The 17,801-nt window shown below is 36.5% G+C and overlaps 1 protein-coding gene across 1 annotated transcript in view; it reads left to right on the forward strand.

Moving 5' to 3' along the window:
• Positions 1-9,128, forward strand: part of GS1 (Haloacid dehalogenase-like hydrolase (HAD) superfamily protein) — a 28,543-nt gene extending 19,415 nt beyond the window's left edge. The window contains exon 6 of the mRNA XM_010261625.3: positions 8,744-9,128. Coding sequence (XP_010259927.1) covers positions 8,744-8,876 — 133 coding nt within the window. The 3' untranslated portion in view covers positions 8,877-9,128. The remainder of the gene's footprint in view (positions 1-8,743) is intronic.
• The last annotated feature ends 8,673 nt before the right edge of the window (positions 9,129-17,801 follow it).

Genomic DNA, 17,801 nt, shown 5'->3' on the forward strand with positions numbered 1-17,801 from the left:
TGCTCAGCTTGAGGGGGAATGTAAAGAGACTGGGCTGAATGGGCCCTAGTATCTTTTCTTGTAGTATGTTTTATTTATTTGTTAGCCAATGGGCCTATCTTAATGGGCTTATTTCTTTTGCTAGTTCCCTTTATGTTACTGCCTAGCTGGCCGCCCACTTAAGGGTATACTTGTAATTATGTTTAGATTGAAGTTTAGTAAAAGGACTAGAGAAGGGAGGGAAGTGATATTCGAACTCTTCTTCTTCTTCCTCCTCTTTTCTCCATCTTCCTTCTTTTGCACTGGGATTTGGGGCTGAGAAGGGGGGTGAGGGATTCTGAATTGAGTGCCATTTTGAATCTGATTAATATCCTTGACAGGGTATATTTGTGTAGAGAGACTGGGATAAATGGGCCTAGTAGGCTAGTTTTGTTGCTTATTAAGTAATGTTTTGTTTATGTTTTATTTGTTAATGGGCCTTTTCATTATGGACCTGTTAACTTCTTTTTTGTTTCTTTTAAGTGATTGATGAGCTGGCTGCCCACTTAAGGGCAGAGATGTAATTAATCTCAGTTAAGCTAGATTAAATGAAAGATTAGTGAGAGAGGAGAGATGATCATCGAACTCTCTTCTCCTATCTCTTCTTCATCTCCATTTTCTTCTTCTTTTCTGCTATAATCACCTTTTTCTTCTGTTTTTTTTTTTTTTACTGCTGTAATCAGAATTTAATCATCAGATTTGAAGGACAGATTTACATCTATTTGTACTTCTCAAAACCTGATAGCTGAATTTGGACCCCTTCCCCTTCTGGTGCCTACTCATGTGCCTCCTTTTTTCAGAGCATTAACACAACATACTCTTTGGGGCCACCTTTTCCCGTTAAGGAGGTGTGGGGTAAGCCCATCCCTCCAAGAGTTGGGGGTTTTTGTTGGGAAGTCTTTCTGGAAAGAATCAATACCTACGATTTAATCCAAAGGAAAAGAACAAATTGGTGTTTATCCCCTCAGTGGTGTGTTATGTGTAAGGCTAATGGAGAATCTTGCTTTCACTTATTAGTCTCTTGCCTGTTTGCATCTTCTATTTGGGAATGGTTTTTCTCATTGTTTGGGTGTAGATGGTGTCCTCTGATGAATGTGCAAATCTTGTTTGCTTATAACTTCTTTAGGTGGCCAACAAAAAGAGGAAGAATGTTATGGAGATGTGTGAGGGTGGCAGTTAGCTGGTCCATTTGGGAAGAAAGGAATGCAAGACTATTTTCAGGTAAGGACTAGTAAGGCTGTCAAAGAAACAGTCATGGTGAGAGTGATACATTTGGTAAAATCTTTGGAGATGTTTGATGCTTGTTCAACTAGTGATCTCCTGAATAGTTGGAAGGAAGTGGCCAATTCCGAGTACCATAAGTTCACTACAAGCCCTGTTTGGTCTCTCCCGCTGAACAGCTATATAATAATATTAAACTTTGATGGAAGCAGTGCAGGTAATCCAGGCCCCTATGGTATTGGAGGGGTTTTCAGAGACTGGGAAGACAGAATTATTGGCCTATTCTCGGGTCCAATTGGCCAAGGTGATTCTTTAAGGGCCAAGGTGCTAGCTGCCATGGAAGGACTGCAAAAGGCAAAGGCCGTGAATATACGCAAACTGATCATAGAAGGTGATTCTAAGCTGGTACTGGAGTGGCTGCAGAAGGACAATGGTTCTGGGTTTTTAATAATGAAAAGAAAAGATTTAAGCAGTTGGCACAAAATATGGAAGTGAAATTAAATTGGGTTAAAAGAACTGCAAATGGGTTTGCTGATATACTAGCAAAGCAAGGAGTGGGAAGGAGTCATTTGTTTGGGGCTCAATTGTAAAAGCTAATTTCTATAGGGTGAGTTAAGAAAGTTTACCTCTCTTATACTTTAATTTTAATGAAATTCTGTTATTGATAAAAAAGATCTGTTTCCCAAAGTGACAGGATAGCTCAAATTAACTTTCTTCTTGCCGGTCCTGGATCTCCTTTACTCCCTACGTCTCCTTGTATTCAGACCTCTCTTCCCTTCCCCCTTTTTCTAAACTTTTCAACTTCCCCTTTTCATTAACTTGATTTAAATCATTTTTATTACTCTTTTTTTTCCGGAAGTAACATCGTACCTTATATATTGCAAGAAGGTAGGGAGTAAGGCCATAATTGCTTTCCATAGACTTTTTAGTGTTGAATTTCTGACAAGGCCAGAATCCCAACCATTTGAATGAAGATCATGGATGCTTTTAATAATCAAATGCCATAAAGCTTTAGGTTCATTTGGAAATCACCAAAGCCATTTACCTAAAAGAGCCATATTTTTTTCCTTCAACTTCCCTACACCTAGGCCGCCTCCTCTTTATTTTTGCACACTTGTTCCTAATTTGAGAGGTGATCTCTCTTCTCATTTTCTGGGTCCCAAAGAAAATTCCTAATAAAGTTTTAAATTTTCTGCACAACTTTCATGGGGGCTTTAAAGACAGACAAGAAGTAAATAGGTAAGTTAGTTAAAGTGGAATTTATCAAAGTCAGTCTCCCACTATTAAGAGGTATTTTTTTTTTCCAATTATCTTTTTTAATCTCTCAATTATTATTTTCTCTAAAAGGATCATTACAAGGATTGCCTCCTAGGAGGAGACCAGGTACTTCAAAGGCCACTGCCTAATTGCACATCCAGCACTGTAGCACACTCCTCCAGCTATCCTTCTCCCATTTGTACCCCTACCAAGCTACATTCACCTCTTGAATGCCCCTGAACTCTCCCAAAATCAGTGTATCATTGGCAAATTGCAAATGAGACACCACTTGGTTTAACCTGCCCACTCTGAATCCTCTAACAAACCCCTCTCATCAGCCCTTCTTAACAGTTTGCTGAAAATTTTTACAAGTGTGAACAATAATGGAGACAAAGGATCCCCTTGTCTCATTCCTCTAGATGCACTAAAGAAACCTTTTGGGGACCCATTAATCAAAATTGAGAAGTGAATCATTTTTAAACACCCCATTGCCCACCTTACCCATCTTTGCCCAAATCCTATCTCTTTCATCACCCACTGTAAATATCCCCAATCTACATGATCATATGCCTTCTCTAAATCCAACTTGAAAACAAAACCTTTCTTCCTTGCTTTTTTGAAATCCTCCACTACTTCATTGGCAATTAAAATTCGATCCAAACTTTGGCCATCCTTCACAAAAGCCCTTGTTCATATGAAATAATCAAATGAAGCACCTCCTTGAGTCTCATCATCAAAACCTTAGCCACTATCTTGTACAAACTTTTAGTGAGACTAATAGGTCAAAAATCATTTGTTAAGGATGCACCAGCACATTTTGGTATCAAAGATATGAAAGTGGCATTCATTTCTTTTCCAACTTTACCCCTTCTATAAATTTCATCAAAAACTCTCAACAAATCATCTTTAATGAAATCACAACATTCGTGAAAAAATGCCATTGTAAAACCATCTGGGCTTGGGGCTTTATCTCCACTCATTCCCATCACAACTTCCTTTATTTCTTCCAATGTAAAGGTTCTTCTAATTTTCTAGCCATTTCCACTGGAATTCTATCACAACATTCATGAAAAAATGCCATTGTAAATCTATTTGGGCTTGGGGCTTTATCTCCACTCATTCCCATCACAACTTCCTTTATTTCTTCCAATGTAAAGGTTCTTCTAATTTTCTAGCCATTTCTACTAGAATTCTATCCCAATGAATCCCTTCCAGAGTCAATCTCGACCCTTCCCTTTGAGTGAATGAAGTTTTTAAATGAGAGATTAGAGCCAATTCAATGTCATCCTTATCTTGAGTTTCTACTTCATTTATTACCAATTTTGAATTCCTTCTATTTTCCAATGCATGAAAAAATTTGCTATTCCTATCTCCCTCTTTTTTTATCGAGAACATCAAACTTTTATTAGAAATATGCTAAAAGTACATAGCAGATAAGTACAAGGTGTAAATGGTAAAAAGACACTAAGAGACAAAAACTCTCATCTCTCCCCACACCCAAGTTTCTAATTTACAATCCTTCCTAGAATAAGGTTTCTCTTCCCACCCCCATGTTTGGCTAAAGCATCCGCTACAGAATTAGCACAACACTTTATCCAGTTGAAAGAGATTTCCATTTCTCTTGTCAGCCACCTAAACTTCTTCTTTTCATTGCTGTAAATCCACAACAAGGTTTAAAATGTTGATATCAGTGGAAACATCAGTCATCCAAATATAAGAAACATGTCAGAAATGTCGGAAATATCGTATGAAAATATTGTAAAATTTAGACATGATGGAAACATTGTAAAATATGCAAATTGTAGAATGATATTTTATGAAATGATAAAAGAAGCATAGGCACACCTTTTTAAATAGAAATGTTGGCGCCACCAACACTATACTTTTGACTCCAAATCTTCTCTTTCTTTTTCTCTTTTCTATTCAGCAACTTTTCTACCAAGAAAACAGCTATTTTTCATCCTAAAACAGTTCTGCTAACAGCAATAACTTCAAGTCTGGGAAGAAAGGTGTGGTTTGCAACATTGACCTTGAAAAAGCATATGATTTGGAGGATTGATTCTCTTTATTTGAAATCATGATTAGCTTTGGTTTTGGAGAGAGATGGTGCAAATGGGTGTTGGGATGCCTCAAGACTTGTCATTACTCAATTTTAGTGAATGGAATAATGGTGGATTTTTTCCTTGCTTTGAGGGGTCTTAGACAAGGTGATCCCCTTTCCCCTTTCCTATTCACTTTAGTGGTGAATGTCCTTAGGAGACTGATTTCTAGAGTAGACTCAAGAAACTTGGCAAGGGGATTGAGAATTAGAAGGGATGGGGCCCCTATTACCACTTACAATTTGCAGATGATACAATGCTTTTTTGTGAAGGAGATGATTTGAGTTGGGTTAGAAACATGAAGCTCATTGTACAACTTTTTGAGCAGATGTCAAACATAAATTTTATTTTGATAAAAGTTGTATAGCCAGAATAAACTTGGAGGGGAGGTATTAAAGTGTGCAGGTATTTTGGGTTGTGTAATTCCTCAATGGCCTTTGAAATACCTTGGTTTTCCTTTCGGAGATAACCCTTCGAAGTGTAGTTTCTAGAATTCAGTTGTTGAAAGATTTGAGAAAAGACTTGCTTCTTAGAAGTGAAACTACCTCTCTCTTGGTGATAGAACTACATTGATTAGAGCCACCCTAGCAAACTTGTCAGTGTATTATTTGTCGGTATTCAAAGTCCCGGATAGGAAATTGGAAAAAGTGATAGAGGGATTTCCTTCAAGAACTGGGGGAGGAGAAAAAGGATCATAAGGTGAGATGGGATTTGGTCATTAGAAGCAAAAAAAAACATGGAGGGTTGGGCGTTGGAAACATTTAGAAGAGAAATGTGGCTCTTCTAGGAAAGTGGTTGTAGAGGCTACCTCTTGAGAAGGACATTTTGAGGGCCAGGGTAATTGTCAACATTCATGGGCTTGCGGATAACAGTTGGGATGCTAGGATTTTGGCTAGGGTTACAAGAGCTTCCTCCTGAAAAGCAACTCAAGCCATTCTACCTTTTGTTCTTGCCTTGGACCAGGAATGATTTGCATTCTAGTGATCATATTAAATTTTGGGAATAGAATTAGGTTGGGGATTCCCCTTTATAAGATCATTTCCCTCTTTTTTTGCTCTCTCCAATTACAAAAAATGAGATTACCGCTACTTTTTTGGTACCTTCCCATTCCAAAACTAGGTACTGGTCGGACTAGGGTCTTAGAAGAGGCTTATGGGATACAGAGTTAAATAGCATATTAGTGTTGCTTGATGTTCTTGATGGGATTTTCTTGGACCTTGCTAAATCCGGTAATCGAATCTGGACCCCTTCACTCTCTGATGTGTTCTCTTGCGCCTCCTTCAAAACCTTAACTCTTCCTATTGTTCGTGGTGGGCAACCATTCCCTATAAAAGAGGTTTGGAGTAAGCCTATTCCTGCTAAGGTTGTGTGTTCTTCTTGGGAAGTCTTCTTGGAAAGAATCAATTCATGTGATTTTCTTCACAGAAAGAGACCTAACAGTTGTTTATCCCTTCACTGGTGTGGTTTCTGTCAAGTTGATGGTGAGACCTACCATCACTTATTAATCTCCTGCTCTTTTATTAAAGATAACAAAGTGATACACTGGATGAAGTCCTTGGAACTTTTTAAATATTTCACAATGGAAGTTTTCTTAAGAAACTAGAAGGAAGTTGCTTCTTCATCCCCAATTAAGGATGCCTTAATTCCTGCTTGGACCCCCAACTAATGGTTTTGTTAAGCTGAATTTTGATGGGTGCAGTGTTGGAAATCTAGGGCCATCAGGAATTGGTGATGTTTTTAGGGATAAGGAAGGAAACATAATTGCTCTGTTCTCAGGTCCAATTGGAGTGGGAGACTCCTTAAGGGCTGAGATTTTGGCAGTCTCAGAACGGGTAGAAAGGGCAAAGGATATGAACATTAGAACACTGATTATAGAGAGAGACTCTAAGTTGGTGGTGCGCTGACAATTCAAATGGCTAATACAAGATATTGAAGTTAAGGTGCATTGGATCAAAAGAAGTGCCAATTTCTTTGCTGATGGGCTAAGCAAAGCAAGGGTGAATAGAGCCTCTATTTTCTGGGGTCAATTTTTACAGCTTTTTACCTTGTTTTGGTAGTGTTTGAACTTTGGGGGGAGAGTTAAGAGAGCTTATCCCACCCTATCCTTGTAATTGTATTTGTTTTCTAATAAAGTTAACTTGTTATTGATAAAAAAAAGTATATGTCATAAGTTGGATCATCTTCCTATCATTTCTTTGAAATTCTGCTTCACAAACCAATTTAAGGTATGTTTGGCAAATAAGTTGTTTGGATTTATTTTTAAGTACTTAGTGTTTGGGAGGTCTTTTATCAAACCACTTATTTTAAGTACTTATTGCTGTTGCACTGTTTTTTGAGTCACTTATCCCATAAATACTTGTATTTTGCAGAAATAACAATTACAGCCCTAACTTTACAATAACCATATATTGGATACATACAAAGACATATAAAAAATTAAATAAATACTTGTCCCATAATTGAACCTGTTTCCACATTCACTGCAGCAACGGTAAAGAGACAAAGGGAGGAGGAAAGAAAGAAGTAAAGAAGAGAGAGAGAGAGAGAGAGAGAGAGAGAGAGAGAGAGAGAGAAGAAGAAGAAGAAGAAGAAGAAGAAAATAAAGAGAATTAAAAAAAATAAATAAAAGGAGGGAGAGGTGGTGATGGTTTGAAAAGACTATTTACGATGGTGGAGGAAGGAATAGGAGAGAAGAGAAGAGAGAGAGAGAGAGAGAGAGAGTGGTGGTGGTGGTACTATGGAAGGGTGCTTGATCACCACTTTTGGTTTGGTTCTCCACTAGAAGAGAAGGAGGTGAATAGTGATCTTCTTTTGAAGATAGGGACGGTTCCTGCAAAATGAACAAAACATTGGGGACAGTCTTGTCCCAAAAAAAGAAATTAGTACTTATTGAATAAGCACTTAAAAAAAAGCCACCCAATTCTGGCTTATTTTTTAAGTGTTTCACTTATTCTGGGCTTTTTTGCCAAACATGAATAAGTACTTATTTTAAGTGTTCCCAAGTAGGGGCTTACTTTCAGAGAAAAGATCCAATTTTTAAAATTTAAGTACAGAAATGTTTTGGTAGATTTATGTAAATTTGTTTGTTTGAGCAGAAAAAACAATGGGTGTTGTTTGCCTGTGTAGTTTTACCATTTAAAGCAAATATTTTAATGGGTTAAACCTTTGAAGGAAAATATTACAGGGGCTTCCCTAATACTCTTATACCGTAATGACCTTGTAGGTAATTTTCCCAACTACTTTATTCTGTTTTATCCATTCCCATATCAACTTGGTTTTGCTTTCCAAACTTGTGTGCCTTTATGTTTGTTCTTCATCTTTGTACCCCAAATATTTGTGCTTATATGCATTAGTGTTGAAGTATGGTTGAGAACTTATCCTTTAGAATTCGATTACCTGAAATGCTTTAGGGTTTTTATCAAAATTCTCTGAACTTATTCAAGTAGATATCCTTCGTGGAAGTAATAGCTTTTTTCTGATTTTCACTTCCAATGTATTACATCAATGAAGTTACAATCTCCTAACTCTAAAAATTGCATTATTCCCAAATGATAAAAAAAATTGTATTATTCCTAAGAAGAAAACTTTTCTGTTACTTTTTCTAGGGCTGTTCTCGGGTCGGGTTGGATCGATTTACTGGTGTTTTTCCAACCGATCCGACCTGGTCGGTTTACCTAGAAATGAAACCGAAACCGACCCAGTACTAAGTAAAACCGACCTGGTCGATTTGAATCGGTTTGGGTTGGTTTTGTGAATGATTCTTTCGGTGTGAACGTAAAGGATTCAAGTCTAAGAAAAGAAAGGCTGGATGCCTGGAAATTAAAAATGATTTGATGGATTAAAATTGATATTTTATATATCAGAAATTTTATATATAATATGTATATTTCTGAAATAAAGCTGATATAGAAATATATATATATATAGTAAAACTGAAATATATCAGATATATATATATATAATATATCGGTTTATTTTTTTTGTAAACCGAAACTGACCGGTGTTGAAGAAAAACCGACCAACTCGGGTTGGATCGGACCGGATTGATCGATTTGGTCGGTTTGGGTCTTGTTATGAACAGCCCTAACTTTTTCATCGGTATTTTTTATGTAAATCTTGGCTTTCCAACTATTGCATTTGGCATGCAGGTATGTAGTTATGGTCCCAGATCCAAGATTGGATAGTTCTTTTCATGAAGCTGCTGATGAAGTTCTAAGTTCATTGTCTGATTTCAACCCAAGCAATTGGGGCTTGCCCCCATTCAAAGATGTTTCGAGCTAAAGTCGCATGTCACATCTACCAACTTTAACATTTTCTGTTGTCAGTAGAGAACAATCCATTGATTATCTAGAGCATTAGGAAACATAAATAAAAAAGATCATTTATCAAGATTTGCTAAAACAGTGTTTTTTATGACTATTTTCGAGGTTAAGTGAAGAAAATGTGTTAGACACTCGACACTAAACTTGCTTTATCTGTTTAATTGACTGCATCATTGATTATTTTTGGAATGACATTCTATTTTAGCACTAAGTTCTACAATTGCAACCAAGATTTTACGCTCCTAAAAGAGAATTGAAAAAGCACATACGAAAATACATCTTTTCTAGATAAATGATTATAGAACAATCAAATAAACAAAAGCATGCTATAAATGATTGCAAAACAATCAAATAAACATAAGCAAGTAATATAAATGTTTGTAGAAATGTAAAACATTAAAACTGAATGGGCTTTCGGGTGCCTACAAGACTAAAATCAGTTGAACTTCTAGGTGTCAGCCAAATCTGAACAGTAGGTTTATGGGTTCCTACTAAACATACAATGGTTGAACACCTCTAATATAACATATATAACAATGTAAGCACAAATCCAAGTATCCAACAAATGCCTTTAAAACATGTTGATAATCACAAATATGAAGTAAACTATATTAATGTGAAAATATACATAATAACTACAGGTTCAAAGTTCGAATTCTTGAAGAGATTTAGGAAATCTCAGTGAGAAACAATTAAGTCAAAAGGTAACTCAATTTTTCTCACTATAGAACGGATAAAGCTCAATAATATCGTGTTCTAAATGAAACTCTTGCTCAGAAATGCTCTCTTTCAAATAATAGTTTTCTCACCGATTGATTTTTTGTTGCTCTCAAGTCAAAAACCATTGATTTATAGTGGTAGAGAGAATATGACTATTTGAAATCCGTTATTAATCCATTCTAAGAAATGTTCAGATTAAATTCTCAATAAGACAGAAGATATACCACAAAAGATGATGACCGTTATGCCTTCAAACAGTCAAACTTTTCTATAATACTATTCGACTTCTCTCTTGATAGTCGATTAGCTACTTATCCCAGTCTCGGATGTGAGACATGATTGGCTCATGATATATTATAGTCAACTACTGAATAGTGTTTATTCAATTCTGGCCTCGACTGTTAAGGATAATCAATTATCGGTTTATGGGCAATTGACTACTGAATAGTGTCTACATAGTCAATTACCCACTATTCACAAAATTAGAAACTTAGGTATTGTTTGACAAGTCTTTTTGGAATGATCTTCCAACAATGTTTGATGGCAAAAAGATCTAATGAGCTTTTGGGGTCTTGCCTTTAAATATCTAGACAGTTTAGTAAGTATCCTTGTTTACCATGGCCTACATAGCTGTTAAATAAAAGATTTTAGGTGCAGAAAGACGAAAAACTTCAAATGAAGTTCTTAGATTTTTTGGCCATTTTGGACTTCTGTGAGCTTTTAAGGGCATAGATAGATCTCTCTAGCTTCCTAGCATTCATTGCCAAGTGGAGAAAAACCAAATTTTAGTCTTTCAAGCTTTGATAATCCCAAAAGACCACACAAAAAGACTCATCGAATGCCCCCTCATAGATTTCCATTCCAAGGGTCCAAAAATGGTTTCTTTAGGGCTATAATCTTAGATTAATTACTTTTGGAGCCTAGGAACACCTAAGAATTAGACCTACTACTAGCCATTGGTTTCTAAGATTAAGTTAATCAAGATTGGTTGATTTTAAGCTTATAAAGTGCATCTCCCCAAGTTCCTCTTTCAAAACCCTGGTCTTCCCAGGCATCTCTCTCAAGACCTGGTCTCACTAGGCACAACAAATTCATATTTCATGCATCTAGATACTTAAATCTCATGATCATACATACTTAGCACTTAACAATTCATACACTTAAATCTCATGTTCAAATGCTCATAAGTTTCTATACACATGCTTACATGATTCATAACCATAAGTTATATTATCTTTTATGAGTACATACTAGTAATTGATACTTTTTCTTTGGAATGACATAGTTCGATCTTGCAAAGCTAGTACTTAATACGTGGATATATGTATACTTGAATCTCTGAGTTCATACTTGTGATAGCAATTTTGAACTCATAGATTCAAGTATACATATTGAAGGGATGAGATATCCATCATATGGATGCCCGAATCTTGCGGAATAGAATAGGCGAATTTCAAAAATTTATCTCCATCCTAGTGGGAATCGTATTCCCTATTTTATAAAAAACATATTTTTCAAGGATCAATCTTGAACCAAGAACTAAACAAAAAACAGTAGGAGAGGGATATACCTGATACAGAAAAATAATATCTCCCAATGGAGGTGTTCACGCCCAAGGAAGGAACCAAAAACTGCTCCCACTGAAGATGGCGCAGTGTAGGATGGAGTAGAATCGACAGCGTTCTTCACAAGAACTAGATTCTTCGCAAGAATCAGCTGGATGGCACGTGAGCACTACTTCCAATCAGTCCTTCTACAAAGATCTGATCTTGATCACTCCCACTGAGAACAGGAGATCGAACTGGCAAATATGGCGGCAGCAAGAGAGATTTAGCGCAGTAATGCTGAATTCTCTCTTTTGTGATTTCAGCTCTGAAGACAGGATGTGAAGTGTCAAAAGGTTGTCGCCCCCTCCTCCTTTTATAACCTTAAAGGGATCAGTTCCTAATCCCATTAGGAGTTGCTGATCCAAATCATATTTGGATCAGAATTCCCATTAAGTGATAAGGGTAAACCCTTATCTTATCTGCAGATTAGATCAGCCTTCTCCTAATCTCATTAGGAGGTTTCCAGATCTGAATCACATTTAGATTTGGACTCTCTGAGTGGACAGGGTCGAGACCCAATTCTATCTGCTAATCCAATCTCAGAATTCGCCCCTTAATTAATTGATCAAATCAACCCAGTTCGAAATGGGTTTTAGGCCCAATAAGGTTATGTGCTCACTTAGCCTTCCAAACTGCTGCCCAGTTGGGCTTCCTTGTATGGCGTGGGACCCAAACATTGATCTACACATCAGCCACATGGGTTCAGCCCAACCTTTGTTACAAGGCCTGGCCGAATACACTGTTATGGACAATGCACCCCCTGAAAACCCATCACATGGGCTCTATGGGCCCAACACTTACCCTAAGTAGTCCCTGGGCCAAGCCACCTTGTAACACCCAGGGACAGTGGGCAGATGAAAGATTAACCCATCAGATATTACCCTCAATGGTCTTACACTTAACCTCTCAACCCATAATGATCAAACACTGCCCGACAAGAGAGGACCTCTCCCTTGGCTGCAAGGAACAGTGTTGCACTCTCTACTCACATGGATCCCAGGAATTAAAACCTTTTGCAAACGTTTAGAAACCGTAATATATATACTTTTATATCTCATATAAAATATATTTTGCAAAACAAATCTCAACGATTGAAATCGACTGCCGGCAGTCTTGGTTTCCATCAGAGAGAGTGCATCCCCGATCATTACCTTTGTCCGACAAAGGGGCTGATCCTGTCACTATGATCACCCACTCAGATGAATTCTCAGACTGTCCCAACATACCCAGGTTTTGACCCCTGCTAAGGATCTCACTAATTGACATATCAAAGACAGTCCAATCTGACACCTAGTGTAATATCATAATCGAGTCTAGGGGTCAGGTGTAACTTTCCAGTTTTGCCCATCAATCTCCAAAGTCCAAGGCAATACTAGAAATCTGGTCTGGTTCAAAGATTCAATTAATCCTACACTGCATATGCCTTGGATCTCACCCTGGCGGCTGAGACAAGCCACCCCAACATTTGGCAGCACACCAGTGTAAGCCTTGACAGGATAAATCTCCCTAGACTTATCCAACGGATGTGAACATTCTAAACTAACACGAGTCCCATAAGTATCTAGTTTAAGGGAATTACACAGAAACACACCACAGGAACATGAATCAAATGTGCACTTTATTCATTTACAATAAATTCATAATATACATCATTCCGATTGGAGCTAAGGGCATACAACTGTCTAACACATATATCCACGTTTTAAGTGCTAACTTTGCAAAATCAAATTCATGCCACACGCTTAAGTTCCGTAAGGCTCAATTTGGAAGGAATACAAATACAAATTTGTAGAGTGCAAAACCTTGTATTTTATATTATTTTGCATATATTTGTATTTGTACTCCTTCCAAACTGAGCTTAAGGATTTGCTCAAAATTACTTGCCCTACACACAAAATCACTTCTGCTCATGCTTATGATAATATATGCCTCACATATTCAAGACACTTATATCGATATCATATTTTTGTAGTTATTGGCTATTAATCCCTTGGGAGTAAAATCAGCCCCCCACAACGTCCTACAGTACATCCCCAACGTGTATTGGGAATATCTCCTGATGATGACATCATCATTTCTGATATCATCATCGGGAAATGTTTCCAATACATGGCGAGGATGTACTGTAGGGACGTTGTGGGGGACAATCTTGTGGGGGGCTGATTTGATCTCATCTTTGGGGGTTGTTCTCTTTCAAAACCCTAGGGGTTGACTCTACTAATCCCCTTAGTGGATGGTTTCAAGTAAAGCAGTAATAAATGATGAAATCAAACCCAAACTTCATTCTATCATGCGACAAACTCATTTCAGAAGAAAAAAAAAAAAAAACACGAATCATAGGGCTTGCAAATAGATCAAATTTAGGGAGTGCCGTCAAGACCTACAAAATCTTGAATACGTAAAACAAATCTGTTTAGCTCGATCACAAAAGAATTCAAATTTGTAAAGTCAACATCATGACCTCACTACGTTATTGCCTCATGATCTTGCTCTGTAACCATGCCTCATGCCTCACTCCATCACCCTGTTGTTTTAATACCGCCCCTAAAAGCCTCCTATATATCATCTTGACCTCGCTCCTAAAACAACACTACTTTGGGAATTGGATCTCGCAAATTCAACCTTGCTTCCTAAAAAACTTAACCTCCTTCCAGAATCTCTCTAAAATTTCTTTAGAATTTTGAAAGCTAATCTTTCTAAAATTTCTTCAAAAACATTGAGGGTTAATTTTTCTAAAATCTCTTCATAATTTTGGAGGCTATTTTTTCTAAAATCTTTTCAGAACTTTAGATGCTAATCTTTCTAAACATTCTTCAAACATTTGGGGGTTGATTTTTTTGAAAATCTCTTCAAAGTCTTGGGGGTTAATCTTCCTTGAAAATTCCTAAGAAACAATTTCAATACATAAAATTGATTTTGACAGCTTTGATTCTTCAATTCCACTCCCAAAATGGTTTCTAATGGTTGAAGTACAATAGTTAAATCACTTAACTCGTTTTTTTTTTTTTTTTTGCTTAATGAAGGGCTCTCCCCATCATTAAGCAGGGGACTAATGTGGAAAATGGATTTATATAAATGCATAAGCCCGATTGAATCAAAATACACCCTATTAATCCTATGCATTTTGATGATAACAAGCTTATTAAGAGTACTAATGATTTGTGCTAAGTTTACAGCTGCTTCCACTGAGACGAAAATGATCAACAAATGTTAGATGAAGCAAAGTAGTATAAAAGCATTGAGTGGTTGTCTTTCATTGATGAATTTCTCCAAAAAAGAAGTCTAGCTACCTAAGTTGAAAGAAGAAGAAGAACATGATTCAAGTCCAAAGAAGTTTTCATTGTGTTATGTTAAGTCAGTAGCTTGGGATACACACAATAAGCTCAGTGGTCGATCAATCTCAGTAAACATGAACCTTAGAGACTATAATGGTTAGAATAGGTTCTTAGTTACTCCTAAACCTAAAACTTTGTTAATCTCTCTTTGGAAGCCTAACGAATAAATTTCTGGACCAATGGGATAATTCTGGTCAAGGTTCCAAGGTTTTGAACAGTAAATTGAACACCCAAAATGATGAGTCGACTACCCTTGATAGCTAATGCATGTATTAAGTTAATGTTGATGAGTTGACTACTCATCCTGATGAGTTAACTGCCTTTGATAGCCGAGGCATGAAATGTAGTTTCACTATTCATGAATCGACTACTAATTTTGATGAGTCAACCGCTTTCGATAGCCGATAATTGGGACCAAGTGATTAGTCATCTAACAGATGTAGGTTAATTAACTAATAAAGAAAAAAGATTCCATCTTTCGATTAGTAGTCAACTAACAAAATTTATTAGTTGATTATCAATCATGAGACCATTTAAAGGCTAAGAGGCTAGTTACTTCTTTTAGCCTTCTATATGTTGGGGCTAAGTTTTGAACTTTGCCAATAATGGTTGGTAGCTAAACCAACTGATCTCTAACAGTCATAAAGTCTCAACATCTGGAAAATGATGTTTGAGGGTTGAAGAAGAGCATGAACTTAATTTGCATTACATCTACTATATTAAAAACATTGTTTATGACCAAGAGTTTGGCAAAAGAGAAGAGAAAGAGAAGAGTTTTCTATGATTTAATTAGTTTATGTGAGAAAAATCGAGTAGCCCTTGTTTCTACAATGGTTTGAGAACCTCTTCATATGTTGAGATTATTATTGTATTGTTTCTTTTGTTGTTGATATTAGTATGCTTGTACTTGTTCATATTTGACTAATTAGGTGCTTTCATTTGTATCTATGCTTTATTGATATATCATTTTCAATCTATGGGTATTCAAGGTTGAGAACACCAAGTTAAGGTAGGGACAACACCAGAAAAGTCTATCTAGGTATAGCAGGCACTCGGAAGCTTTACCAAGTTATACTGGTTTGAGTCATTTGACTAACACCGTTGCGCTCAGTCAGTTTGTAATATTAGAAGTCTCAAGAAGGGTCCTGAGTAGAGGACATAGACCGGGGTTGGCCAAAGCTCTCGAAAAATCTTCAATGTGCTTTATCTTTCTTGCGATCCTTATTTTATTTTATTTTTTTTATTAATAACAGAAACTTTATTAATTAAGAGAAAATTTGTGAAGCTTTAGATACAATAAGGGGGAGATAAAAATTCTTAGCTCCCCATCAACAAATTACAATGAAAGGAAAATAAAAATTAACCCAAAAGATAGACTCCCTATTCACCCCTTGCTTGGCCAACCCATCTGCAAAAGAATTAGTGGTCCTCTTCACCCAGCTGCATTGTATCTCAATGCCCCTACACAGTCATAAAATTTTTTTCTTTTCATTATTGTAGCTCCACAAACCACTGTACTCTTTCTTGCAATCCTTATTTGTTTGGTTATTGCATTCACAAGCACATAACGACCTTCACATTGCATACTTTTTTTGTAGAAAGCCTTAGGTCCAAAGGGGGAAAGCTTTCCAACTACCCAACTCACCCCCTCTTAGGTCAGCTACTAGGGTCAATTAACTTGATTTAGAACGAGCCGATTCAAGCTAATTAATTAAGTAAATGTGCATCAATTCAAGGGAAGGAACCTTTTGTAATATGATAAAAGGGTAAAATCGGTAAAAGAATAACATATTAAGAAGTTTCTAGAATCCTAGAAACTTCAACTTGTTATAAATAAGCCTCTCCATACTCATATGGAGAAGGACCCTTTTGGGGATCACACATTCGGGAAACCCACATCTCCTCTCTTGAAACCACCAATATTTACTTCTCTCTCTCTCTCTCCCTCTCTTTTCTCTAGCACGGATCTCGCACTGCCTCTCTTTCTCTCTCCTCTCTAGCAAGGATCTCGCATTGCCTCTCTCTCTCTCTCTCATGGATTTTATTGACAATAGTGTCACCTAAACCTCAAGAGGCTTGACCACAACCATACTCCCCAAGCTTACAAGTACCACTCCAATCTACTCCAACTGTCCAATATACCTAGGTATTTAACTATAGAAGGATCTCATTGATTGACATATTAAAAGCAAAGCACTCTAACATCAAGTACCATTATCAAGTCATGGGTGTTGCCTAGAGGCTGACTCCAAGTGCTAAATAGTAAATACAATGTAGCAAACAGATAAAAAATAAAAGGAAAAACACAAAGCACATAAAAAATAGAGGTTCAACTCTCCTGGTCTACGTCCTCTCCCCAGGCACATCACCTAAGAGTTCTAATCTATTATATATACAGTTAGGCTTAACCAAGTGCCAACCATTGGAACTAATGGCTACCCATAGGAGGGTGAATTAGGTATAGTTTAAAACTTTGAATAGTTCAAGTTCAAATACCTTCCTTCAAATCTGAAGTTAAGCCTTCTTGAAGATTCAAATGAACTTGTAGTGGAATAAAGACTTAACAGTATTCAGCAGTAAATCAATATATTGTTCAATATGATTAATTTTACTGTTGAACAATGAACAATAGTTTCAATCAAATAAACAAGGTAATCACAAAGGCTGCAACAGTTTTATATATATATATATATATATATATATATATATATATATATATATATATATATATATATGTATGTATGTATGTATGTATGTATGTAGTAACTAAAAGTAATGTAACAATGAAATAAATGAATTGCTAAGGATGTTAGTGGTGTTCTAGTTAAATAAAAATTCAACAATAAATTAAAATAACTATAGAATTGTAAAAGTAGTTGAAAAGTAAATAAACTAAAATGTAAATGGCAGCTACACAAGAAGTGTGTTCCGAGTTTAACAATTAGAGAATATGGACCAGCCACAAATTGGTAGCTATGAGAGGACCAAATACTCAAGGAATAATCAACTTGAGATTCAAGTGGTTGAAGAATTGCTACCAAAATCTTAAGGACAAGTTAACTGTTGAAAATAAATAGTGCAACTAAACAATAATAAAGCAATGAACGTAAACATCTATGATAAAGCAAATGTGCAGCAGTTAAATGTAAATAGTTAGCAGTTGGTGAAAGTTAGTAAACAAGGAAATACTCAAACTACTAAAACAAGGATTTAGTGCAGTTA

This window comes from Nelumbo nucifera, chromosome 2, assembly GCF_055504915.1.
Source record: "Nelumbo nucifera cultivar China Antique chromosome 2, China Antique-T2T, whole genome shotgun sequence".
Lineage (NCBI taxonomy): Eukaryota > Viridiplantae > Streptophyta > Magnoliopsida > Proteales > Nelumbonaceae > Nelumbo > Nelumbo nucifera.